The sequence below is a fragment of the Ptychodera flava genome, chromosome 2 (assembly GCF_041260155.1).
Source record: "Ptychodera flava strain L36383 chromosome 2, AS_Pfla_20210202, whole genome shotgun sequence".
NCBI lineage: Eukaryota > Metazoa > Hemichordata > Enteropneusta > Ptychoderidae > Ptychodera > Ptychodera flava.
Genome location: NC_091929.1, coordinates 48,430,574 through 48,458,351, shown reverse-complemented (window position 1 = coordinate 48,458,351; position 27,778 = coordinate 48,430,574). Strand labels below are relative to the sequence as shown.

The following is a 27,778-nucleotide window of genomic DNA, read 5'->3' as shown; positions in this document are numbered from 1 at the left end:
GCTGCGTCTATTATCTGATGAGTTTGAGTGCCTAATTAGCCAAAGTAATCAAGGGTAAATTACTAATCTGTGGACGCTCTCACCAGATTATCACCGGATTAAATATGACAAAGTCAATAACGAACGCACCAGCAAGGTATAACTGAAGAAAGGGCTGAAACTCTCAAAAGCCGTGTCCAGAGGTGGTCCGTAAAACTAGTGGACACTTTATATTCATGTATTCATAAACAAACAGAAGGCACAACAAACTTGAATATTCATTTGTAAACGAACAGGTCCGAAAGGAGGACCTCCCAGGAATGCGTGGTTCAACACACCTTGGTAACGTATCGGAGATGTGTTTATACTCTTCCTGCATGCTGGCCCGGCAAAAACCACGTTGGTCGACGTGTCTAACACCGCATCGAACTGAATCAGACTTCACGGGTATATTGAAAAATTCCGTGTTAGTCGAGAACAAGAACAGAAAAGACTTTATTAACTCGACGTTCGAGCTCGCCTTCAACTTGTCCAGTTTATCAACTGCGTTCTTGCAATACGTACACTTTTGTATTAGTCTTTTTTTTTCAAATAACAAAAGACATGTTTTACATACGACCGATCATGTGCTCTGCAGTACAAGCAGTGTTGTGGGTTGGTGACTACGTGCTTGCAAATGTTATACACCGCGGTATTTTGCTTTGAATTTTTCAATTGACCCCATGTGCTAAGTTAAAACACAAACAAGAAGGTCGAGTGTTCTCTCTGCAAATCAAGAAGTATTTCGAACACGAACGATTCAGATACCTTGACCTCAACATTACTAGCTACGCAGCTCGAAAGTTATGCTCGGAAACAGGACGGGAACATTAGTCAAAGCCGGATTTTGCATGGAAAGCATGCAATGTACTGCATACTGCTTATGCTCCCTTGGGTCTGAGACTCTCGCCCTCTCGGCCATAAACGTCATTGAGCTGCCAAGAATATGATAGTGCAGTCGCGTGAATCTGTGTATATTTTGATACATTATTTTATCAATCCTTATACTCAACTACCTAACGCATCAAACAAGGGTCATGTCAGGTTCTTAGGACATTCTCCAAAAGACATATAATCGATTAGTGTCGCGGAATGATTTTCACCAGGTTTGAGAACTAATAAATAACTGGTCGTCAGTGTGTCTTCGCATATCAAATCGACAAGTGTTTTACTAACTTCGAGGGATCACATCCTTCACTGTAAAGTTGTTTTTATACAAAACACATTTTCGAGAAAGCTGACGTACAAGGGAAAGACACAGCGACTGAGTCCGACGGAGCGAAAAAAAAACAGTGCATTCGCATTTGTGTCCGATGTACACATCTCTGTTATTCCATTCTATCAGTCGACGAAGCCTACGTCAAATTGTAGTGAACTCCGAGCAAAGTCCCACATAACATGTAAAGGCGAGCCAGTGGCCGGCCATATGATGATGGATTGCATAAACTTCGAAGTCTAACATCCTTAACTGTAAAGCTGTGGTTTTTATAAAAAAAAAAACCCACATTTTTGGTAAAGCGAATGTGCGAGGGAAAGACGGGGAAAGACACCGTGATCGCGCGACTGAGTCCGACAGCGGCGCAAGAAGTGTTTCCCCGACAGTCAGACATATACAGTATGCTATATCATGCATTTCTAAAGCGTGTCCAAACGTTGACATAAAAAGATATGTCCAAAAGGTTTTGATTATATATAGTTATTACATTGTTACGCAGGGTTTCACGCGGGTTCAAAAACTGACATAAAAAGATATGGTGTCCAAAAAATTCGTTTTATTCAGCTGACTGATTTATCGTCTTTGCTATGGCCTAAACATCCCCGTTTTCGTTCGACAAGACTGTGACATCAATATCTCCCCAACGTATAGATCAACCTGGTTGAGTATTACTATGCTTCCAATGTGTCTTCGCAGCTTTCATCTCGTCTTGAAACGAATAAGCATATTAAGCATATATATAAGACATGAAAATACTTTTGCCGACTAGTCAGTTTTTATGTTTACAAGCGGCGAGTTTCTTCCCGCAAACGATGACCGGCTGTAGGGAAAAATACATAGATTGTCATGTCCGTGTTTATAAACACCGATGAGCTTGACCCTCGATCCCAAAGCATGTTGGCTAATTTGTTTACCTCTATCGATCATGTGGGCTTAAACTAAACATTTCTAAGGTAAAGGTTTGTAGTTCCGGCTTCCGGTCTGACGGACCACATCGGGACACTGACTCCGCCGTTTCGATTAGTGTCCTAAAGCTCAAAGAAGCAACCGACGAAGGCATAAATTGGCCTGTCCCCGTTTAAACATGTCAGAAAACTGTTGACGTTCGAAAAATTAGGAAATATTTATTGTAAAGTAGATTTCTGTGAACACGGCTTTTGAGAGTTTCAGCCCTTTCTTCAGTTATACCTTGCTGGTGCGTTCGTTATTGACTTTGTCATATTTAATCCGGTGATAATCTGGTGAGAGCGTCCACAGATTAGTAATTTACCCTTGATTACTTTGGCTAATTAGGCACTCAAACTCATCAGATAATAGACGCAGCATGTTGATAAAACGTATACGCAAGATTGTCAAGGGCAGTGCTAAGTTAAGACCGAAACACCAAAGGTTGGTAGAATATATCTTTATTAGCGATACAACGAAACACCTACCCACCCCTGGGGACGGACATGTAGACAGCCCCCTGTGGATAGAGGGACCGTGATCCATAGTTATTTTGGCGGGAAAGTATAGGCTGATAGTCACGTGACTTGGTCGCATTCTAAAGTTTTTGCCAGCAAAAAAATCGTTCTTACATACTGAGAAATTTATTATTTCCAGCTTTTGAGTCATTCCGATGAGAACTTTCTAAAACTAAATTCTTAGCTACTCTGAAATGTCAAAAGTGTCATACCCATGCCATTAGGTGATATGCGCCTCGAAAGTGAAGACTTAAACTTTTGCTCAAACTTTCCTAGGTAAATCTTTCAATCACACTCTTTCAAAATCAAGAACAAAAATCGAGGGCCACCGTGCCAATTTTTGTACTAGAGAAAAAAATTACCCAAGATTTACCGATATTTGAAATTCAAAATGGCTATCCCTGCGTCTAAGAAGAAAAATAAAATTGTCGATTTTCGAAAGACTAAGACAGTAAAATATTTTTCACACTCACACAGCTTTAAAATGAGCCACACAAGTTGTAGATCAGAAAAGAATAAAGTTTAGGAGTCCGAATATCCGTCCCCGAGGCACTACTTGTGCAGGTATCGCAAATACAGTGATCTAATTTCTAACTGTATCCAGTGATGTGGCCACAGGACTGAAACACTTGCCTAGGAACAGCTGGGCGCCAGTGTCGAAGTTTAACAGGGGCTAATATAGGATCTGAAAATATTTGTAAGATTTTCAGGGTGTATTTTTTATGAAAATAGGGCCAATTTTGATGAGAGAAATGACTACTGCATGTCCCTGCATGCATGGTGGGCTGAGAGTGAACAATAAGGGAGGCCTCAGCAATTACAGGGGGGGGGGGTAACTTTTTAGAAAAACTGTCCAAGGGAGACGTTCACTTTTTATAAACCTATCTTAGGGGAAGGCCGGGCCACTTTTGACAGAAAACGATTTACGGCCAAACCTTCGAATGTCCATTTAATATTTCTTGATAGGAAATTACCGACAAAAAACATCGATTAATATTCTTTTACAAAATGTAAATACATACACATCATTGACAAGCATCACAAGCAAGATGCAGTGGTATCTAGCTCTGCATGGCAGGGCTGTGTGTTATCGGCGTTATACGGTCTGGGAGGCCGTATAACGCCGGTAACACACAGCCCTGCCATGCAGAGCTACAGTGGTATCCTATGTTAGTTTCGTAGTTTTGGTAGACCTGATATACGAAACGAAAAACGCGCCAAAACTTTCGTCATAATCGGTCGATATGTGATCGGGTTTCTTTTAATAAGTGTAGAATAAAATGAAATTTTAATGTATGAAGAATAATCTAAATTTGGATATCAAACGCTGTAGTATTTAGAGGCCGAATATGTTCGCTATTTATTGTTTATTTATTTATTTTGTTGCCATCGATAATTATCGTCCTCGGGGAATCGCCATGCGAGAGGATATCGGGATACAGAAACAGCGTAGAGACTCCAAGTCTTCAAAGATAACACCGTTTATTTCTTATAAATGGATGCTACATATTGCCAGATAGTCCACAGTCGCTCGAGAGCTATTCAGCTCTGGGACTATTCGCCCCATAGACGAGTATACAGGGGTATTTCTCGCTTCTGCACACTCGTCTATGGGGCGAATAGTCCCAGAGCTGAATAGCTCTCGAGCGACTGTGGATAGTCCCTTCTCTCAAGATGTTGTCCCTTCGTCTGAGCTGGTGTTCGTAAAGACACCGTGTATATACAATTCAATGCATACAATCCTTATCTACATACAAATAAAATGCAATCTTTCCCTGACGTATTTGGTGCCAAGGTACCTACATGTATCAATCGCCAAGACCATAAACACGAGAACAGTATGTACTTGCTAGATTTCTCACCTAAGGTATAATTATCGCACATGATTAACAAAGTCTGAACCTGTCTGAACCTGATAATTAACCTTTATGCAGAATTGACGTCAGAGTCAATGAACTCTTTAACATATGTATGTATTTATTTATTTATCTATTTATTATTTATTTATGTATTTTGTTTGGCTAATATACAAAACAAAGGTATATTGGTTTGCCTTGTATATATGTATTTATGTATTAATTATTGTAGCCAATCAGGAAATGTATTTGAATATAGGGTTTATTATGCAGGGTCCTGTTACAGACTAAATTTTCTTTTTCTTACTGATATTGTTTTTGTAATTTCGGAATCTGTACAAAGGTCAGTGAACGAGAGGGCTGAACTTTTCAAGTCTGTGTAAGGGTTAATGATCGTTATGAATTTTCACACATCTTGGTTCAAACTCCGTTGTTAGGGACATTTAATGTATTTACGTCATTGACACCTAAGTATCAAGGATAAAGATAGACACTTTTATTAGTGACATCTAGTGTCAAGGCAGTAAAGTGAATTCTTATAGTCAATATTTATATTCCAGACAGGACCCTGGGACGATTACATAAGGGAAATGTTGTATAACGATAATGTCAGATGCAGATCATGTGAGATTTTATATGATCAATATCCTATCAGAGAAGGTTTAGTAATGTATTTCTTGAAGGGAAGAATATATTAATTATTGTAGCCAATCAGGAAATATTAGTTGATTAGTGATTGGAGGATTAACTAATTTGATCTAATTAGGATGTTAGGATTTCTTTTTAAAAAGGGATGATCACCCACTATTTTCAGTCGGAGATAGCTGGGCATCAGATGTGTAAACTTTACACTTCAGGTAATAAACCACCATCATTGATATCCAACAACTCTGTGAGTCTCTACTCTGTCAAAGATCTCGAAGTACCTCTCAGCAGTGAGTACACTCCCCAGACCGGCGAGATACGACTATAACAGTCCCTATAGTGTTCAACGAGCAACGAAGGACTTACAACAACACATGCATATATCTGGTTGAAACAACAAAGGAAGGACAATATGAAGTAAGCGCTTGGCTCATGCCCGTCTTGTGAAACAAGCAAAGTAAGATCTAACTCCTGTTTGGTTTATCCTTCAAAGGTCAAATGTGTGGTTCGTTTCGTAGTTTTGGTAGGTTTAATCTACAAAACGATGATCTCGTCCAAACTTTCGTCACAATCGGCCGATTCTGATCGAATTTCTTTTATAGTGCAGTAGAAAGTGGGTACTTTCATGTACGGTGACTAATCGAAAGGTAGATATCAACTTTGCAGTAATAAGAGGCCCGATCATGTGTTCGATGTGTATTTTTGTTGGGCTATTAAACCTACAAAAAGATACATTGCAAGTTTACCTTATCCGTGGATCTTTGTAGATCAAGACATTACATTTTGTCAAAATAGATGATAGGGTTGGCAGCTTGACAGTTCATTACAATTTTTTTTTTCAATATAGCACAGAATAAATGAAAATCAATGTTGTAACTGTCGAGTTAGTCAGCAGGAGTAGAAGATGAGTTGTAGAAAGTCAGTGCGGTGTCGCAAAAACCCAAAGTGGCACAGACCCTGCGATTCGCATTATTCCCTGTCAAGCCGTTGAAAGACGCGACGTGAATCCCTCGTGTCGGCAGCGCGCCCTCTCACAGCTGCACTGCGTAGCCTTCAAATATAATGCAGGCCCATCGCGGCGCGCACAATAGAAAGTTTTTGTTCGAATTGTGAATTTTTGTCTCAAAAAAAACCCTAATCGCATTTTACTGTGGTGTCACTGTCAATTCATGCTGAGGGTTTCTATTAGTATGAGATGGATGATGATACACGGACTTGTGTGAACCTAAAGGGCGGAGAGATAAGCTTATGTCTGTATATCTCACACACATTCCAGTTTCCGGCACAGTGGGATAAGCCAACTCCACTCCTCGGATTTCGAGGCCATCACTAGTGTTGAGCTGATACCAGAACATCGGGCGCATCGCTCGTCGCGTGGCGATCCGCGAAGCCCCTGTTTGTATCCACAGGTGCCTGGAGTTGCCAGCGTAGTATACATAGAGAGAAGGGGAAGCAGACTCCATGTACACTGCTGCGAATCCGTAGCCTCTGCCACTCGGGTAGCTTGGTCATTGGTCATCACTCCCAGCAGAACACGTCAAGGAGTGGCAGGGCTCGTTTTCGCAGCAACCATGTACACTGGCAACTCCTGACACCTGTGGTTGCATCCAGGGCCGGGCTTCGCGGAGCGGGTAGTGAAACCCTAAACTTCACAAAATTTACCAAGTCATGGCTAGTGGAACCTGAAGCTGGGCTCGCAATTTTTTATAACTAGCCCGGGGCTGGTGACTCAAAAATTGATTTGCTCACCCCTGATCTGTCTGTGAATCATGTGATTCAGACATCAATAACAGTGATGAAGATGAGGGCTGTGATCTTTTTAAGATTGCAGATAATGTAGATTTTTGCATTTACACTATCCGCAATCCACATGTATGTGAACAACATTCCTTTGGAGTTTGGAATCAATACTTGCTTACTCAGTTTCCATGCCTAACAAGCAAACAAACAAACGACTGACGGAGCTAGATTCACCTTGCTAAAGGTAGAGTATATAGAGAGGAGAACCATGCCCTATAGAGAGGAGAACAATGCCAATAGCAAGGTGTAGTCTGTTTTATGGACGTCTCACAATTCATCCGTCAGTCATTTTTGCTTGTTTATTAACCTGTTTGTTTTTGTTTATTCTGTATATTTGTTCTCTTTTTGACCCTTTCCTCCAATTTTTTCATTTTTTTTTTATATACTTGTTTACCCTTATCCAGTCAGAGTTCCCTGTGTTCATGCTGAGCGTTTCTATGAAATGACTGATGATGCACCGACGACTTGTGTGCACCTTATTACAAGGGCAGTGAAAGATTCCTATTGTCCATAAGTTCTACTTCGATTGATTCTTCTATCGTCATGGTTTCGGAGTTCCTGGGTTGAAAAAAGGCCTCCGAAATCTAAGGTCGTCAGAACGACGCCTGTGCGACTTGCTTATTTTTCGAACAATGTATCACATGTACGATATCGGGGATGCGTCACGTCAACATAGCTATAACATTTATACATGTTTTGCTTTCATCAATTGCCAACATACCTTGCAATTGGATACAGTGTTTACATTGCACCCACCACTGCACCTCTCAGTGCGGTTCTGACCGTGACTACCCAGTACCTCCAACCCTTATACACGCTTTCTGATGAGCAGTTCAATGGGCCTAATTAAGTACAGAGTTAAGTCAGTGTATTTTGCTCAAAAATAACTTTTTTGCAAATATTCATTGAATTTTGATTAATATGTTAACCAAAGATTATAATGTTGGTTTGGTTCGCCTTTGAGCTTGCCAAGCAGTTGTAAGTTGCGTGAAAAAGAAGTGTTAATTAATGCACATGTATGCAAATCACCTGATTTCCTGGCTTCTCTTGTCTTCCAATTTCAAGATTTCCAAAGAATTAACTTCACTCAGAATGGGTCAAATTATCTGAAATTGTCACACTATGTTCTTTAAATGCCATATTACAAAACAATTATTTGATATGGAAATAAAATTCTTACATTTTGCATAAGACACATTTTAATTTTGCTAATCATATTTTTAATCACGTTTTGAATGTCAATCTTTTAACCCACGCTATTTTAGAATGAGGTTAGATAATGCAGAATAAAATAGTTTTTTCTTCATATACTTTTCTTTTACGTCAAATATTACATTTCAGAAAATCTTTATCATTAATACTATAATTTAGGTTTTGTACCAAATATATATACCCTCTTCATCCTTCGAGTAAACTTTCACTACCATAGTAAACTTACGATTCTCTGCTTTTTGAAAATATAGAGTATGAGGGGGTTTCCCTGTGATCTAAGATGTGGAATATTCCTTTGTAAAAAAACTGTGTTGGCAACATGCAGTCCACCTTAATTATCGTAACCTTTGTCCCCTCATACGTCACAACCAATCTAAAGTAGGCCAACAACACACTGTTCAGTCCTGGTGTGTTGGGGGACTGTGCTTGCGTTTCCCGAATAAGCTTAAAAGGAACACTCTGGAAATTTGAATAGTTCCTGCGATGAAGAGTCTTTATAGGTAGGATGCGCCTTGAGGAAAGATATTCGTACAGATGAAACATCAAGGTAAGCTCGACCATTCGTCAATTGACGTCATGGTGAAGATATAGCATGCAGAGCGAACAAGGGTAAAGCGCGCTGATAGGCCTACAGACAGAAATATGTCGTCTGCTGCCAGTGCTGCTCGTTCTTTGAAACTTTATGAAAACATTGTTCAAAGCTACCACAATTATTTCAAATACTATTATAGCATCTCGTTCTCGACGTCTTTCGGCCTTCGTCCGAAAGACGACTTTGAGATGCTACACTAATTATATATCGTCTTCGCGGAATATTAGAAAATGAATTGGCCATGGCCACAGGACTGATTCGTAATGATGTCAGGGGTAAGCGTTGAGAATAGTAAAATATTTGTCCAAAATTTTTGGAAATTTATCTTAATCAAAATTGTACCTTGAAAACGCCATTAGTTCTGATGAAACTATGAAAATTAAATATATGCATAAAATGACACCAGCACAAGGACAGGTGCAAATGGAACAGTGAAGGTTCATGTTGCTCTGACGTTTGTATATTTTGTGACAATCGCGGGCAGCGATATTGAAATTTATGCTCAGATCATATTTTGCAAACTTTATTATCATTACTTCACACGGTTTACTTGAATAAACGTTCCAAATATTGACAAATATTGAATATTAATATAATTAGTCACGTGGAGCTCATTGACCAATGCTAAAGCGCAGGGGACTGGTCACAACACCTATCCATAAACTCAACAAGTGTTCACAATTTTTCTCTTATCTTTGCTCTCGATATGTTTCCGTCTTGATCCTGTCGCACTTCAGCCGCTGGCTGCGCTATATCATGTTACTTGGCGCCGGCGGATATGCGGTGCATGCAGTCTTCCCCCCTCCACTGTCTATGGTGCAGTGCAGATAAACTGAACCGATTATGACTTTTTCAAAGCGAGTTAAAGGGCTTTGATCGCGCCAAAACATCAACTCTGAACTCCTCTGGCTCTTCAGCCCCAGTCATTCTTGGGTAAAGCAGTCAGTGCATGCATTGGGTGAAAATCGATCACTCTACAGAAGTGGAGGAACGTTCTTTGAAAGAACACAGGTTGTTCGAATATCGAGTGTGTTATACCACACGCAGGCGGTGATTTCACAACTTTTGCAAGGTAGGATAAACAATAGTATCACAATCACTGCCTACTCCATGCTCAGTGACTGTTCACAACTTCGGCCCCTGCCCCTGGTTGTCATTTTTACCTGCCGAGCTGCAGCATTTGGTCATGTGGTACGTTTATTTACCAACAAATGTCGGCATGAAATGGCTGAGTGTATCGTACGACCGGGGATCGATCCCTGGTTGTTCAGTTCAGTCACAGTTCAGTGAACTGAACTTTTGTGTTTTGACACAAGCGTGACGCGACGCCGCTTGCTTAATTTATAGAGCGCAGCGCCAGTCGATGATAATTAACTTTCAACTGTGAGACATTACTTCTAAGTTACTTTCCTCCAGTAATTAACAAATTGTCAAAACATGCCTGAATTTAAGTATATCTCTGTGTTGATGTCTAAGTATAGACAAGCAAGAAGGTAAGTTAGAACAACTTAAGAGTTTTGGAAGGATGAGTCTGTGAGTCATTCATGTGTTGACACTTTCGCATGAATTGACAATGACACAAGAACATGTACATCAGTCAACGTCACCCCCAACAGTGCCAACCCATCTATTCGTGGCTTACGCAGAGGATTGGTCATTAATCTTGGGAAATTTACTCTTCCATGTGAGCGAGAATCAAGAAGCTCCTCCCCTAAAACAAACACATCCAAGAAATGGCCCTTACCCAAACAGTATGGGTCTATGAAACCATGGAGAAACAGACTAGACACTGCTTTGTTTCAGTTCGGCTGCATATCCAGTGTAAACCCAACATTTGACCTCTATTCCCCAAGGTTGTCCGTCAGGGATTACATCACTTCTGCACTAAGAGTAGAGAATATCTTGGATAACTTTAAAGGCTGTGTTTCCGCTGCCACTCTCAAGTTCGTAAAATTACTACTTTTCTAGATGATTTACTAATTTTCTTCATTGTTGATTCGTAAATATACGAATGCAAGCAAGCAGCTAGTTGATTGAGAGCTGAAGACCCCAAACCTCAAAAAAGTTCTGTCTAAGCACATGTGGACTTAATTTGAATTTGATTGAATGATATTCCATTTGGGAATGGTTAGTATACTTATAAATTTCAAAATTTACGAAAAATTTCAATACAATATTCGTAAATTTACTAAAAAATTTCAGAAGCCAGAGGAAACACAGAAAGGGAATGTTACTTTGACCATAGACCAAAAAAAAATGAGTATGGGTTTATGCTGGGACATGAAAAAAGCTATAGTTGGTGTTTGCTGCAAAGGGGAGACTGCTCATAATCAGAAAGGAGCATGTCTGTCTGACAACAGACATTGCAATTTGCTGCAAAACTGACAACAGAGGAACTACTGAGTTGACAGAACCAAAGCATGTGTTGCAGGTCTGTCGATGCTATTTGTTCAATGTTTAACCCTTTTCCTGCCAGACAGTACTTAGAGTATTACTTCCCCATCAGCCAAGTCAGTAAAAAAGCGGTATTGAGCCAAATAAAACATGACGTATTTTCACACGCTTGGCTTGGTATGTTATAGCATCTTTAGTAAAAAAAAATCAAGTTTACAGTATTTATGTTTTCAACAGCCTTCAAATGTACAGTATTATGTTAAAATACACCTGATGGAATATGTTGTTTCATTAATTTTAACCATCTTGACCTGATGGTGAAATATGGACTTGGCAGGAAAAGGTGTAAAAATGATGAGAGGAAAATGCTATTGTCAACATCAAACAACAATGTCATCAAGATGCGAGCTGTTTACTGAATCCAACATTGCTTTTCTTTGCATCCCCATGTTGCACTCAGAGGCCAGACTGTTTAAATTGAAACCATGCTCTGCGGACTTTGTGAAATGCACTGGTTAAACTAAAGCTTCTACTACTATAGCTCTTGACAAACCAGGTTCTGTTTTGAACCTTTCTCACCTTGTGACATTCTTAAAGATTTGCGTCTATTGAACACAAGTAAGGCTACTAGTCTAGACAACTATCAAGTGCAACCTCTGAAAATGTCAGTTCCTGCCATTTCGTATAGTATTACTTATTGTTTTGATGCCGAGATTCCGTGTGACTGGAAATCAGCAAGAATTTTTGCAATCTTTAAGAAAAGCTCAAGACAGGAACTTGGAAATTATTGCCAGATATCTGTATTGCCAGTGATCTCTAAGCTCCTAGAATGATATGTTCACAACCAAGTATATGATTACCTTATACATAGACAGACTGAGTCCTTCTATGATGTGCTTCATTCAGGTAGGATGGTCGGCATGGTGGTTCTTGATAAAGCAAAGCATTTGATACCGTGGACCATGCCATCCTCCTGGTTAAGCTGTACCAGTATGGTCTTGATGACAACGCTTGCTGCTGGTTTCAATCATACTTGAATAACAGAACCCAGGTTGCTTTTATTAATAGAATTTATTCTGAAACTCGTACAATGTCAACATGAATGATGACTTCCCCAAAGATCTATACTTAGCCTGCTTCTGTTTTTGGTTTATGAAAATGACTTACCTAGTTGTCTGTCACATTGTACTCCTAACTTATACGCTGATGATACAATGTTTTACTGGTATGTTGCTGGTACAGAAATTAATGAAATTTCTACCATACTAGAGGGCCTTGTTGAGGTGAGGGATTGGCTATTTGCTAATAGGTTAAGCCTTCACACCGGGAAGACAAAATATATGATTACTTGCAGACACAATGAATCTCATTGAAATATTACCAACTTAGAGCTGACAGTCTGATTGATGAAGTTTATGCTATAGCCTTGATTATCTGGGTGTTCATATACCGTAGACAAAACCTTGAATTTTGAGATGCATATAAATTAATATATTCAACAGGATTGATAGAGCACTTAGTTTTTAGTCCCCACGGACACCGTCCGGGGGGACTTATAGGTTTGGTCATGTCCGTGCGTGTGTGCGTGCGTGCGTCCGTCCGTGTGTGCGTCCGTCCGTCCGTTCACGCAGATATCTCAGAGATGCCAGGAGCGATTTCATTCAAACTTGGTGCAAGGATTACTTCATATGTCATACATATGCACATTGATTTGTTTTGTGATACGATCCAATATGGCCGCCAGGCGGCCATTTTATTACGATTTTTTCATGTACAAAGCCATAACTCAGACATGTTTCAACCGATTTTATTCAAACTTGGTACAAGGACATTGACCTATGTCATACATATGCACATTGATTTGTTTTGTGATACGATCCAATATGGCCGCCAGGCGGCCATTTTATTACGATTTTTTCATGTACAGAGCCATAACTCAGACATGTTTCAACCGATTTTATTCAAAGTTGGTACAAGGACATTGACCAATGTCATACATACCGTATGCATGTCGATTTGTTTTGTGATACAATCCAATATGGCTGCCAGGCGGCCATTTTATTACGATATTTTCATGTACAGAGCCATAACTCAGACATGTTTCAACCGATTTTATTCAAAGTTGGTGCAAGGACATTGACCAGTGTCATAGATATGCACGTTAATTTGTTTTGTGATACAATCCAATATGGCTGCATTGCGGCCATTTTGTTACAATTTTTTCATGTACAGAGCCATAACTCAGGCATATCTCAACTGATTTTATTCAAAGTTGGTACAAGGACATTGACCTATGTCATACATATGCACATTGATATGTTTTTTGATACGATCCAATATGGCCACCAGGTGGCCATTTTATTACGATTTTTTCATAAACAGAGTCATAACTCAGACATATCCACCACTATCATTCAAAGTTGGTACAAGGACATTGACCCATTTCAGATATATGCTCGTCAATTTGTTTCATGTCATTTAGCAGTATCATGTCAATTATTGAAGTTTCATAATTAGGCTGATTGTCAAGAAATACTGCATCAAATTTCATGAAACTTTGTACGGATGTTAAGCTCACATTCAATAACAGTGAAAAAGACATTTATCAATGTCGTTTTAATTAATTTGTAATTGCATATGTAATGAACTTTCCTAATTAGAGTGATATATCCACAAATACAACGTCAAATTTGATGAAACTTGATACAGATGTTGATCTCATAGTGTTGTAAATACTGCATCAAACTTTATGAAATATGGTACCGGTGATTATCTGTTAGTGTTAGGTTAGTAGGCAAAAATGTTTTGCAACATCCTGTCGATTAATTCCTAGTTGACTCATTTAATGACCTTTAGGATAGTGGCCTACATTGGTTTTATGTTTTCATCAGCATGGAACTCATTCTTGGCCATTGAGCGCCATCTGTATCAAAGTATTTTTATCACAGACCTAATTAATGAAGAGGATTCTATCCTCTCTGAGGACTTGTAATCAAAGTATCAACTAACAAGTGGGGACTGTGTCATCAACGATGACTTAGGTTTTCTCAAGAGAGGATAGCTCCAATCGTACCTCTACATATTCAAACTACCTTACACAGTACATACACTAGTTCTTCCCTACCTTGACTATCACAATACTGTGTGGTCACATTGTAGTGAGGCCAATAATTGTGCAACTACAGCGGCTGCAAAACTGTGGTATGCGTATCATATTGAAATGTCACTATAGTACACACAGTGTTGATATGTATGCTTAAAAGGTTGAAGTGGATTTCAATGAAACAAAGATTTTGTTTTTGTAAATGTGTTTTGATGTGTAAGATTAATGAATAGTAATCTAATCCACCCTACATGTATGTATCTAAACATATCCACTCTGAGACTTTTCCAACAATGATTGCCATAGAAACTCTTTGAAATACATTCGACCACAGTCCATGGTGGTTTGAGATTAGACATATTTTTACAGGACTGTTTGCTGAGAGTAAGACACATCTTTATATATTAAAATGTATGACCAGAGTCAATGGAGGGACTGTGGTTGGAGACGCATCTATGCATGTACCAGACTGTTTTCTGTGACACATGACATGTCTGTATGTACCAGACTGTTTTCTGTGACACATGACATGTCTGTATGTACCAGACTGTTTTCTGTGACACATGACATGTCTGTATGTACCAGACTGTTTTCTGTGACACATGACATGTCTGTATGTACCAGACTGTTTTCTGTGACACATGACATGTCTGTATGTACCAGACTGTTTTCTGTGACACATGACATGTCTGTATGTACCAGACTGTTTTCTGTGACACATGACATGTCTGTATGTACCAGACTGTTTTCTGTGACACATGACATGTCTGTATGTACCAGACTGTTTTCTGTAACACATGACATGTCTGTATGTACCAGACTGTTTTCTGTGACACATGACATGTCTGTATGAAGCAGACTGTCAGTGGAGTTGACTGGGTTCATGTCCTCACTCACCAGACTATTTTCTGAGATTCACATCTGTGTGTATACCTTCTTCCTGAAAAATGCTTCTGTATGTACTGGACTGCTGAGAGACGTGCACATAATGTGCAATGTGTAAAAGATGATAAATTAATTCTGTCTGCTCCCATATTCAGCTTTCAACATTAGCATCGTAGATTTTGCGCACAACTTATATAAACAGTACATAAATGCAGGAATACTGATCAAAGGTTATGGTTGATGGAGGCATTACCATAACAACAATGCCTAAAGATGTTGCCATAAGGGCAAAAAATTTTGTGGACTGTCAACTGACCAGAGGTCAGAGATAGTGAGTGTTGAGTGTTGTAGTGCGTTCCTACAACAGATATTCCAGTTTGGTAGTCCAAATGACTGTAAATTTTCTTATAATATATGTATGTGTGTGTTTATATATATATATATATATATATATATATATATATATATATATATATATATATATATATATATATATACATCTTTCTGTCTATCTATGTTGTCTGTATGTCAGTATGTTTAAGATGGTTTAACTTATCAAGTTACCATGATTAAATATCTTTTTTTATTTCTCACTTTATTTCAGAAGTTGGTAAAATTTGTCTGTAAAGAGATAACAGATCAGGGAAAGGTATACGTGCTGTGTGTGTCAACTACCCTTGAAGCATATACTCTCACTTGTGATGTGAACGGAAACTATTATGGAGTAGAATTATTGTGAAAGTATTACAATCCTCTTGTGAAATCCTGGGAGACCAGACGAGAAGAAAGAAAACTGTAGCATTTGACATGCATGATGGATCCAAAAATGGCTTTGTCAGTGGTGTGTGGCAGCCATTTCCTCAGGTTCCTGATAGTGAAAAAATCTCGTCTGTGCGTGGATGTAAAGCTGCGCCAAAATTAAGACATAAAACACAAAAAGATTTTGCCACCCGGTACCTAAAATTGGGAGAACCAAGTGCTAAACTTTCTCAACGTAGCATGTCTGGGCGAGAAGTTATGCAAGGCAAGAATAATTTGCTGCCCTCTGGTGAGAGTAACAACTCTGGCAAACTGCAAAAACAAACAGTGTCTGAAGAACAGTCACAAAGGGCGCCCTCATGCAATGAGACAGAAATTCAAATTCAATCACATGTCCGTCAACCAGATGCAAGAAACCAGCCACCAAACATGGCCAGCAACAGACATCAAGGTACACCTACATTCCCATGGCAACAGGCCTTAAGAGCAGGGAACTATATCAGCCATCGTAAAATGTCTCCATCACAGGCAGAGGGACATCCAAATTACAGGATGACCAGTCCATACTTGCTTCAGTACAGACAGTTCGTGTTGAATGACCAAGCTCAGCAACACAGAGTGCAGTTACCATCTCACCTGCCGCAACTCATGCAACCATCAGGAAATCACCAACACCGTCCTTGGTGTCAACAACACTATGCAAAGCCAACACAGCTAAAACAATTGCTCCAAGAAAGTCAATTAAATGCAAAATCAGGAGGACTAAGCCAATTTAATGCATCACCAGGCAAACAACAAAATTTGGACTTTCCACAGCAGGCTGGGCAATGCATAACCAAGTCTCCAGATCAACAAGATGCATCGGTAGATCTCAAGATGGCACAATCAAACTTGCAACAGGAGAAATCAGAAAATAACCCGGCATTTCACAATAATGTGCAAGCCAACTCATTAAACATGCCCGTCATTCTGAGTGTCTGCTCTATGGCTGACGTGACAAACCAACGGTCTGATAAATCAACTCCAGACAACACAGGGTCACATGACCAGACCAAGAGGCCGCACAGTGTTCTTTCTGAAGAACCAGACACTTCCAAGAAGAGAAGAGTGACACTTAAAGTGAATGACTCGGCAGATTTTAATAATGATGAAGAATCAATGTGTCCAAACTCAGACCAAAATGTCAGTAGGATGAACTTTGACCCTGGAAATGTCCAGCTTCCTGGTGTGTCAAATATCATTGAAAATACTCAGAATTCCGTCGTCCAGACATCACCAGTGTTACAAAGTCAAGAAACGAATGTCCAGGAAACTGCTTCTCCAACAAACTCTTCTTGGAAGTTTCGCCCTTTAAATGAAAATGTCAGCAGAAATGGTGACAAAAGTTCCACTTCCGATGCTCATAACTCTGATGAAGTGGAAATTAAAACTTTCATTTCACGCATCAAGATTGAACCTGTGGATGAATTCTCAACCAGTTACAACCAGACCGAAACAAATCACATACCATTAATTTCCTCAACAACAACTACAACAGATGAGACTGAAGGCGGAAGATACAGACACAAAGTTTACCAATCCTCACCAGGACAGATATCCACACAAGTAACTGATTTGCAGGATCTCAACGCCAGAAATGGTAAAAGTCTGTCCTCTGTCCAAAATCATGACAACCCACCTCAAATCACAAATACACCCGTCACTGTTCCATTGACTACGTCTTTGACAAGTCCCAGCACTTCCTCTGTACAGATCCAGTCTCCCATAGCAACAAGTCACGGCAACCAGGCACACCAGATACCTGACCAATTCACGTACAACTCATCGGTGCAAGGTTCAAGTGGAGATCTTGGAAAGAAACAGACCATCAAAACTGAACCAGTGGATTCGTTCACAGCAGAAGATTTTCCATTAGTGCAGACACGTGACGCTGACTGCTATTCATTAATTTCTTCAGCATCCAGTGATAAAACTGAAACTTACAGTTGGACAAATTTATTTTCCTTTTCCTCGGAGAGCCCTGAAACGGAAAGAAGTAGCTCTGCAATGGAAAACACAGCGTTGCATGATGAAGGCCCGGTGAGAACCCCATCAGCTTGTGGCAGGTATGCCAAATGTCCTGATGGAGTGATACCTAGTAGAAGTCCAGTGATGGCTGCAAAGATTTGTAATCAAGCAATGCAAAGTGGTTCAACTCTGAAGGATAAAGGTACACAAGCAAAGCCACCAATGGTTGACAAGGGTACCAATGTGTCTGCAGAAAATGACAGAAATCTGATGACCAGAGATTTTGCCACGCAGACTACAAACACTGCCAATGATGAGTTACAAAGTCAGAAAATGAAAAAGGAAGTCAGTAAGACAGAGAAACATTTGACACTTGAAGGAAAGCCACATTGCAAAGACTGTAAAGTTTGGTATCAAAGTGTTGCACTGTACATGCTTCACAGGGCTTGTCATCTTCCAGGTCATCAGTTTCAGTGCCGCAAGTGTCAGATCAAGTTTGAGGACGCTATTGCCTTCAATGAACACATTCTGAAACCTCATTTTCTGTAGTGTCAGGGCTGATTCAGAGTCAGATTCAGACTGGATGTGTTTTTCAGATGATGCAAGTGGCATCAAAATTACTCAGTGACCTCAAAGTTACCTCCATATATGATGAAAGATGTGAGTGAATCGTGTTCACTCAGCGTTGGTGGCGCTCTTTTTCATGACACTCACACAAGTATAAACAATCAGAGATTTACTTCGTGTAGATAAAATTAAGCATCGCACTCTTTAAATCATCTTGAGTCAGTCATCAAAATTATAGTATGTATGGAACTAAAACGACTTGACTCATAGTGAAAGATGTGTATTTGTTCTAAAAGAAGACAAATTTGAATAAAAGGTCAACAGCTTGATAACATTGACTCATATTCCCAGACCACCCAATTGTTTTTTTTTCAAGCTTCTGTGTAAAGTTTAAAGGCTTGTTGACACCATTGCATCATGGGATAGCCCACGGTCAAAGGTCACAGTTGCCATGTACTCGTTTTCTACTTCATATCAATTGTACCGGTATATTGTTTGCAACCAATACATTTGTAACTACATGGATGGTATGTCACTGATTCAGCAAGGGAGAGCAACTGAAATTACCATTGTCCTTTCCCTCTGAATTACAGCAAAAGTGACAAGTTTTGTGTATTGTCTATCTGCAAAACATTTATACATATGGTTATATATTTGCTGTTTTGAAGTTTTGCTATTTCATGAAGACATTCCATCAACCTTTTCATTCATTTCTTGTAATACTCTTGTGATATCGATATGAATACAGTTTGAGCAAAGTTTTTATGAGCAAACTGAAATGTTACCTTAAAGTACCGATGTTTCATCTTATTTTTGAGAAAGATAAGTTTTTTGTCAGATAGAAGTGTTCATCACCTCTGTCAAAGAACTAGTTACAACACTGTTGTTTGCAAGTTACTTTGTTCAATGACTTCAGATCAAAGCAACAAGATATATATTCTTTTAAACTTTAAATTTAAATCAACCATTAAATGTTGAAGAGCATTTAAAAAGTTTAGTTTGAAATTCTGATTTTGAAATTTACAATACTTATCTGTAGCATTGCTTCATGTCTCAGTTTGAAGTCATGTGATCATTGTGTCCAGATTTGACAGGGATGTTCAGTTTTTGATGAAGAAGGTCATTGTAACTTTCAGCGTGACATTCGTGTTTTAGGGTGTAGAAGCAAAAGAATAGGCCAGTACTTTTTACACAAATCTGAGTACAACAACATTGTATATAGAAAAGTACTATGTTCATTCGTTGATAATAAGATAGCAGTTATTAGAAAGTATATTTTCTCTATTAATTTGTTTTGAAAATGCCAAACTGGGTTAAAAAAACCGATACCTTTTTTATGATGTAGTTACTTTGGCTTTAACGTTGTGCCTTTTGTTGTAATATTTAGTTTATGTTTTGGTAATGTTACCTGCTGTGTTAATACAGTATTCCAGCATTCAAGACAATCAGAATGCTTGATTTCTTTGAGTGGGTAAATACATGATTTTTATCTTGATGTCATGGTGCTGATAAAGCTCAAATTATCATGATGGTTTTTCCGTTGTTAAAACAATCACCATTTTCATTGATGGATAAGGATGTTATTGCAATGAATATTTACTTTGAATGCCAGTCTTTGGAAACGTAGACAAGAGTAGAAAGACTTGACTGTCGATGCTTAAAATCAGCATTCTTTGCATTCACTTGCATTAATTTCCGCTGTTAGATTTATTGTTGTCCCAGAGAGAGATATTCTGAGTCTCTTCGTTTTACAATTATTTCCCGATATACATGTACCTCTTGCCTGGGCTCATTATTTTAAAGATTTAGATTTACAAAATATTTTCACCATCAAAGTTTTTCTTTCACTTTCAAGGTGCATACTGCCTGAAGTACACTTTGAATGTTCGTACATGACAAATCAATACAAGACAAATCAATAGAGTATTCAAAGGAATGAAAACTTAAATGTTTGATAATATTTTCATCTATTTTCTCCAGATTACAAGGTACTCTTTCACCTAAAGTGCATACAAAGAATTGACAAAGTAAGCATGGCTTGAGTATTCACATACTGTGTTATTTTTTGGCATTCTGGTCTTGTCCAACATTCTGTTGCAGATCAAAACTTTGTCACCAATAATAACATGTTACATTGTACATGTACAGTCTGGGTTGACAAGTCTTACTCTATAGGCATTGTGACTTTGTTTAAAAGAATGTTTATTTCATAAACAGTACAAAAGTACTGAAAGTTGCAAGCAATGGAGCTTTCTTTCCTAGATTCTAGGTTTGAAATGTGACTTTGTTATCAGACTGGATTTCTTCATAGTGACAAAGCATATTGGTTGCAAGTTGTAACTGGTTGATAAACAAAGTATAAACACCAATAAAAAGCAAAAATTACTATTTCTGTTCATTTACGAGTCCAAAAGAATTCACTTATTATGTACAAACTTTAAACATTGTACTGCCCAGCCTTTCTGATAACCCATATGTGTGCGGTCCATCCTGCCTATCCATCGAACACATACAGAAAATTCAGAAGTGTAGGGTTAGACTGATAAATACTGGATCCACATTACCACAATGCTAGGGGGTTGTGTTTTTATAAAGTCATTGAGACCCCTAAGAAAACCTCTATGCTAATTATAAGACACCAACTGATTTTGTGTATTGAAGATTGGGACAGTGTGTACGGTATACAGTGTACCAATTGCAGTCCTAAATCTGTTCACCTCCCACTCCTTGTAAATAGGTCCAAAACTGCCATTGATAACAATAAGTTTGGGCTAAACCATGGTCATGAAAGGTGTTAAAGTGTTTGAAACCAAAGATAAAGCAGTGTTGGATATAGTGGATATAGTACAAAACTATGCAAAAACATTACATTACGTTTATAGTACTGAAAATGATTACAACATCGCCATATCTACTCACCCCTGTCTTTTTTGCTACCAATGGTTTGATCCAATCTGTTCTTGTTCAATACCAGAATAGTTCATTTTGCATCAGGGGTGAACATGTCAGAATTAACGGTCACTTTATTGATCAAAATGATCAGCTGTCTTATGTTTAAAACGTTTGAATGTTTAAGTATTTCTGTTACAGCAGCAGTTTTAAGGCTGAAGTTTATCGTTCTAAATGTTTATTTACAAATTTAGTTCATACTGCCATTTCATTCTGCCATTTCAACCACAGTTCTGTTTTCACATTTTTCTCAAGGGCATTGTGAAAAGAATTTGTTTTACTTCACCAAGTTTATGACAATTTTCTACTGTTATGTAGAAAATGATTTGTATTGATATTTTAAGTATGGGATACATCTGTTCAGGAATACACACACAGTGAGTTCATAGATTGAGTTGTCTTGATTTAGGAACCCTTCATTTAAGGATGTTCGCTCAAGCTTTGAAAACTGTAAAAACTATCTGCAAAATGGAGGACTCTCTGAGGGAAAGACTAGATAATGTGTCAAGAACTTTCAGATAGGTTCATTGTGTGATGAACAAAATAGCAGATTGCTTTGCTTCATCACATTTATCAAAGAAGCGTTAAAGTTTTAAATTTTTCACTTTATTTATAAACGAAAGTACATTTGACAAGAAAAGGTTGTATTAAAACAAATATCAATTATTTCACAAAGTACAAAAGTGTTTATTGTAAAAAGTTTCAAATATTGGTATTTCTAGAACAGTAAATGGTGCTAACTTTGTAGAAGAAAACATAAGAAACACAATCAACAGGTCCATGTATATGAGAAGAGACATGTATTGCATATTTTATACTAATATAAAGACTTTTTAACAAGTGTTATAATAATACCTATTGCCTTCTGAAAAATTATTTAACATCATTTATTAGACAATAAAGTCTTTGTTGATTGGACGAACTGGACTGCTTTCAATCTTTGTAGTATTTTCAAGTTTGCACCTTAAGTGCTCTTGTGTAATATTTTGCAGCATTACTTTGTGAGACAGTGGACACTCAATCTGTGGCAATTCTATGCTGACACTCTGTAAATCTATTGCAATCTTTGCTCTACACTGTTGGTGGCACATCTAATCTCTACACTGTTGGTGGCACATCTAATCTCACACACTCTAATCCTGTCAAATCTTTATTACATTTTTATCAATGTTGTCATAGAAAACAGAGTTTACTATATATATGTCTCCACATTGTATTGAAATACAATGTTTATACAAATTACCCTTGCTAACATAACACATAGTAAAAGTCCAGGTTTTCCACAATAACATTAGATATACACACTTCAAGGTTATCATGTTGACATGTTTAATATGAGATTTCTTAACATGATTTTTTTAGTAAAATGACAAACAAAAAACAAATTGAAAACACCTCTCAGATTGCACCAGACTGTCCCATTGTGCTCATCAATTTCTCAAAATTTCCACGCAAGAGAGGGGACAACCCCCTCTGACACGTTCCCCTGAGCTTCTCGTTTTCTCTCCCCTGTCCAGTCAGATATCCTTGTAAAAACCTTTTCATCATACTCATAGCGTGAGCTTTCGTATATTTTGTTGTCATTTTGAATTTCATTTTGTTGGTTTCACCCTTTTCAACCGTCGTGAGATAACCGATGATAATCTAGCAGGGTACATTAGGATTTAAAGGGCTTTACTATTGCTGTATTTTTGTAAATTGTACAAAAGTCATGTATTGATATATAACTTTTCTAAGTTGGGGTTGGGTCAGTCAAAATTTCTGTTAGAGAGCCTGGGGGATATTCAAATTCATCAAGGTTGGCAGGGGGTACTCGAAATTTCAGTGTCTGATGAAATTCCTCCACCCCAACCCCGCCGTAGATAATGACAGCTGCCTTATGTGAACAAATTCTTGTCAAGACCATAAACTGAATTTTCAACGATCACATTTGATATAACACACTACCAGGCTGTGGTGACACATTCAATAAGGGCATTTCTCAACCTGAATTTTGTGAGAAAAATGAGAAATAGCATTTTGCAAATGAATGAAAATGTTGAATTTGAAACAAAGAGTATTATCCAGTTCATATAACTCAAAGTTTTCGAAATTGAAAGGTATTTAGTTTCAGCATTAAATTAATCTGTGCAAAGCATGATGGGAAGAGGCTTGTTTTCACAAAACCAAGAATTGTAGGGCAAAGACTATGACATCACACACACTTAAACATACCATTTCAATTAATGTAAAGATATTCCTTTTGAACGGTCGTCTTAATGAAATTTGACCAGACTACAAAAAACCAATGCACCTATATGATCCTATATCATTAGGACAATGTGAAATGACATTTCTCGATGAACTGAATCATCCAAAGCTGCCGCTGTCAATATTTTGACTGTATCTAAGATTGCCTACAGTACACTAATGCTGGTGTTACCTACAGATATTGATTAAACTTTAGATAGTCGTGCCAATCATCTGATGTACTTTTCATTGATTTTCAAAAAATGCAGATGCTATATTTTCTCATTATACATTTCACATCAATGGAGAAGTGGAGATTGCAGTATGTGCAAATTTCCGGCAGCTTTGCAGTGACTCAGAATTGTTGAAATGAGAAAAATCTTAGTTTTGTCAATGTGTTGAAACGTAAGTAACTATCAATAAAAACAAAGTAGATAAAATATCATTAACTCACAGACTTAACTTTACCAAAACAAACAATAAATTTCTTTTAATATTTCAAATTTAATAATTTCTTCAACATCCTCTGGTGATAAGCTGAATGTTATGAAAATCTGTAAGTCATTAGTTCTTAAAATACAAGATTGGAGAATAAGACTTTTGATATAAATCAAGGAAAAAGTCTGATGCTATCATTGTTGTCCCATATTGCAGTAAATGATATCAATAATGTCTGGATTGAAAATATGGATTTCAAAGCAAGTGTATGACGTCATTAGAGGAAACCGATCTGGACCAACAGTCATCATTGTATCCTCAGATCCAGGGTACAGGTCTTTGAATCCAGCAGCTTCAATATTTCACAGCTGAAATGAGCTTCACAAACTCTCAGAAGAATTCGATCGGTAGACCAAGTACATACTCTGTAATTTTTACCTCGCGTGCGCATGCGCGCAGCGAGGTTATGTCGCAGCGATGTCTGTCTGTCTGTCTGTCTGTCTGTCTGTTGGTCCATTTTCTCAAAAACGGCTGAACGTATTTCAGTCAAATTTGGTAGACATCTTCAGAATTCAAATGGCTAGAACTGAAAAGGTTTTGGTGGGCGTGGCTTGGATATTAATGAAGTTATGAAAGTTTTAATTTTTCTGTTACGCCGCGTATGACAAGTGAAAACAATCGACTGTTTGAGGGCGCTGTGAAATGTGCTTGTCCAGGTTGGCTACAGCTGGATAGCTCGAGATCTGGTTTCAACCACGGTCCCTCCGTGTTTCAACCTCGGTATTGAACATTAAAAATATGATATTTTATTACTCATTCAACTCACTATTCAAGATAAAATATCGTTTAGCAATTAGCTTCATCCTTGGTAATTGATTGTTTCCCTCGCTGCTCGATCGCCAGAAATGAGTACATACGTTCTTAGCCCTGCGTACGATGCTGTGTGTTCCGCTACAGCTATTAATAGCCCCGCTCACCACAGCCCTGCAAAGACCCGTACGTAGAGTTGGTGACTTCAAATCCATTTTTGGACTTGACGTGAAAAGCCAAATTACTGCCGAAATTCAGCGTTCTTGGGCCCAAGTCGTATCCCTGCCTACCGCAGCTACTCGATCGCTTCCAAAAATGCCAGTCTTTTATTCTTTTTTCGTAAATAACCGTCGATGTCGGCAACTCTCTCGCTAGCCCTGCGTACGTACGCAGTGTACGCTGTGCATTCCCTGTGTGCATTCCCTGTGTGCGTTCCTAACACACAGCGTACACTGCGTACGTAAGGCCAAAAAAAAAAAAAGAAATGTTTCTGGTCAGGCCTTTCTTTAAAAATGGTGCGGCGACGCGGCTTTTTTTTTTTTTTTTTTTTATCCTCCTCCTCAAGGGAGGGAGCAGGGTCAGTTAAAGCGCCAAAGCTTAGCGGCTAATTTGCATAATCATTTGCATATCATTAATTTATATTTGCATATGGATGTAAGCTTGCACATGCATCCACACATACATGTACACTCACAACAAAATGCAATGGTAACACACAAGTGTGCAGTTTGAACATCATGGAAACTCTTTATTACACTTAAATAAATCATCACAGTATTGTAATTACAATTGCAATTAAAACAGAAGATTCAGATTGAAACTTTGAGAGCAAGAAATGGTTCGTCTGATTGGAGTTTCATTAATACATATATTGCTAATAAATTGTCAAAACTTGCCAACAAAGAGCAATTCAAATGCAATTGAGTTTTATATCATTTTTGAACGACAAACACCGCGAATAATTTTTCATCACGGGGATAGATTTCAACCAGCGGCCCCCCCCCCCCCCCCCCCCCCCCGCATAACTTCTACTTCCACTGAACATCGTCGTTCGATTCTTGATTTAAAAATACCACCAAGATGATCACAAGACATGAACTAAGTACAACTAGAATCCCTCGAAAATCAGGTGTAAAATCTTTCAGAGAACGTGTCAGAGTGGAACCAAACGCGACGCCAGGATCAATGTCAACACCTTAAAAACCTGTCGACCAACATGGCCGCCGCCATATTGAAAGTTATGCAATGTGAACTCGATCCCGATCGTGATCGTACTCAGACAAAACTCATCGTTGTACAATCATAATCAACCTCACCAGTCAACTCTTGTTTCTTTTGCGGTCCATTTCGTTGATCAAAGCATGGGAATGTGATCAAAGGCCCTGCTAGTGCTACAACCGCCTACCTCTGTGAACACTTGTCCGCGATGTATACTGTCTTTGTTGGTCGTAATAGTCGTTCTAGAAAATTTGTGAACAACCCAGCCGATTCTTCTATTGTTTTAACGTTCCTCTCAACACTTCCGGACAACTTATCTGATGCATACCATACTTCACACCTTCCACTCTTTCACCAGGTTAAAAGTTGCAGTGAGCGCTTATGTGTAGATAATGCATGCATCAGCTGGTAGCTACGCAGAGCGTGTGAACTAAAGGATGGCGGGAATATTTTAAAGCGTAGCGGGGAGAATCAAGGCGTAGCGGGGGGGGGGGGGAGAGGCGAAAGCGTAGCGGGACCGCTATGGCCTGGGGATAACACTGAGTTTTGTAGTTTTATCAATATAGTAACATTTAAACTGTTCATGCAGTCACTGATCATGTGCCCAAAGAATTTTCTTTCTCTTCAGCCGTTTTGGTTTCGTGTTTTATAGTAATCAGTATGTAGTTTGCCACTGCCGCCGGCCTCAAACCAGGAAAAAAAAGGGTGACGCGCTGTTGTTCAAGTGACGCGCGCGCTGACCAGAAACATTTCATTTTTTTTTTTGGCCTAATACGTTCTCTACCTAGCCTCATGGCTGATGAATAATACTTTGGGTCAAAGGTATTGAAGTGTCCAATCAGGTTCGTGCACAGAGTCCAAGGCCATGACCTACTTCATGTACTGCTGCACTGTTTTGATTTTGCTTCGCCAAGAAACGTATTCGTCATTGTCCATAGAAGTATGTTTGCTCTCCTTTGAGGTTGTTTGTGAAACAAATTCCGGGATAGGCCTTGGAATGCATACGATCGGCATCGCGGCAGTGCATGTAGCTAGCCGTACGAGTATGGCGAGAGTGTCCGGCTTTGGCTACGCCGCCTCCCACCTCCGGTAGGCGGCGTAGCCAAAGCCGGACACTGTCGCCATACTCGTAGGGCTATGCATGTAGCGTACCATGCTTGTGTAACTGCCGAGCTCAACGTGCATTCACGGTTGATACTCGTGTACAATCATGATGTGTTCAATTCTGATGAAGATTCATAAGTCTTAGTTTTGCAGTCTTTTTTCCGTACGATAATCCTGACAATACGTGTTACTGTTAGACGAGGTGGCCATTTTATGATAAGTTTCAATACTGCACAGCTACATAGCGTCACTATCGTGTGATCGAGGTACAGCGTTGTTGAACGGGATACAGAAACTCTGCAGAGGGAGAAACGATCGTTGACATGAACAGTCAATGTACTTCAGCACGTAGTCCGCAGATAGCGGATCGACGGCTTGTACCACACTGTCCACAGGACAGCACGTGGTAGAGGCGGTGTGCACAACCTCTACGCAGAGCTTCGAATACACTAGACAGAGTTCGTGTTTCCGTAAATTAGGCATTGAACTTGACAATATAGGCAATAACCAGAA

The 27,778-nt window shown here is 38.9% G+C and overlaps 2 protein-coding genes across 5 annotated transcripts in view; one reads left to right on the top strand and one right to left on the bottom strand.

The window, feature by feature from the left end:
- LOC139122657 (uncharacterized) overlaps window positions 1–27,778 on the bottom strand; it is a 71,441-nt gene that overhangs the window by 6,759 nt on the left and 36,904 nt on the right. The window lies entirely within an intron of this gene.
- LOC139122643 (mucin-4-like) lies at window positions 5,223–18,681 on the top strand. 3 transcript variants are annotated; one of them, XM_070688238.1, is made up of 2 exons: window positions 5,223–5,655; window positions 15,789–18,681. In XM_070688238.1, exon 2 carries the CDS (start codon window positions 15,992–15,994, stop codon window positions 18,497–18,499), a length of 2,508 nt encoding a protein of 835 aa, XP_070544339.1. In that variant the 5' UTR covers window positions 5,223–5,655; window positions 15,789–15,991; the 3' UTR covers window positions 18,500–18,681. The 3 variants fall into 3 exon arrangements, with proteins under 3 accessions (XP_070544339.1, XP_070544330.1, XP_070544349.1); XM_070688229.1 differs by lacking the exon at window positions 5,223–5,655 and adding an exon at window positions 9,673–9,874; XM_070688248.1 differs by lacking the exon at window positions 5,223–5,655 and adding an exon at window positions 10,144–10,295.

What these genes read in the sequence shown, in the direction of transcription:
- LOC139122643 (XM_070688238.1), top strand. Translation starts at nt 15,992, where the DNA reads ATGCATGATGGATCCAAAAATGGCTTTGTCAGTGGTGTGTGGCAGCCA.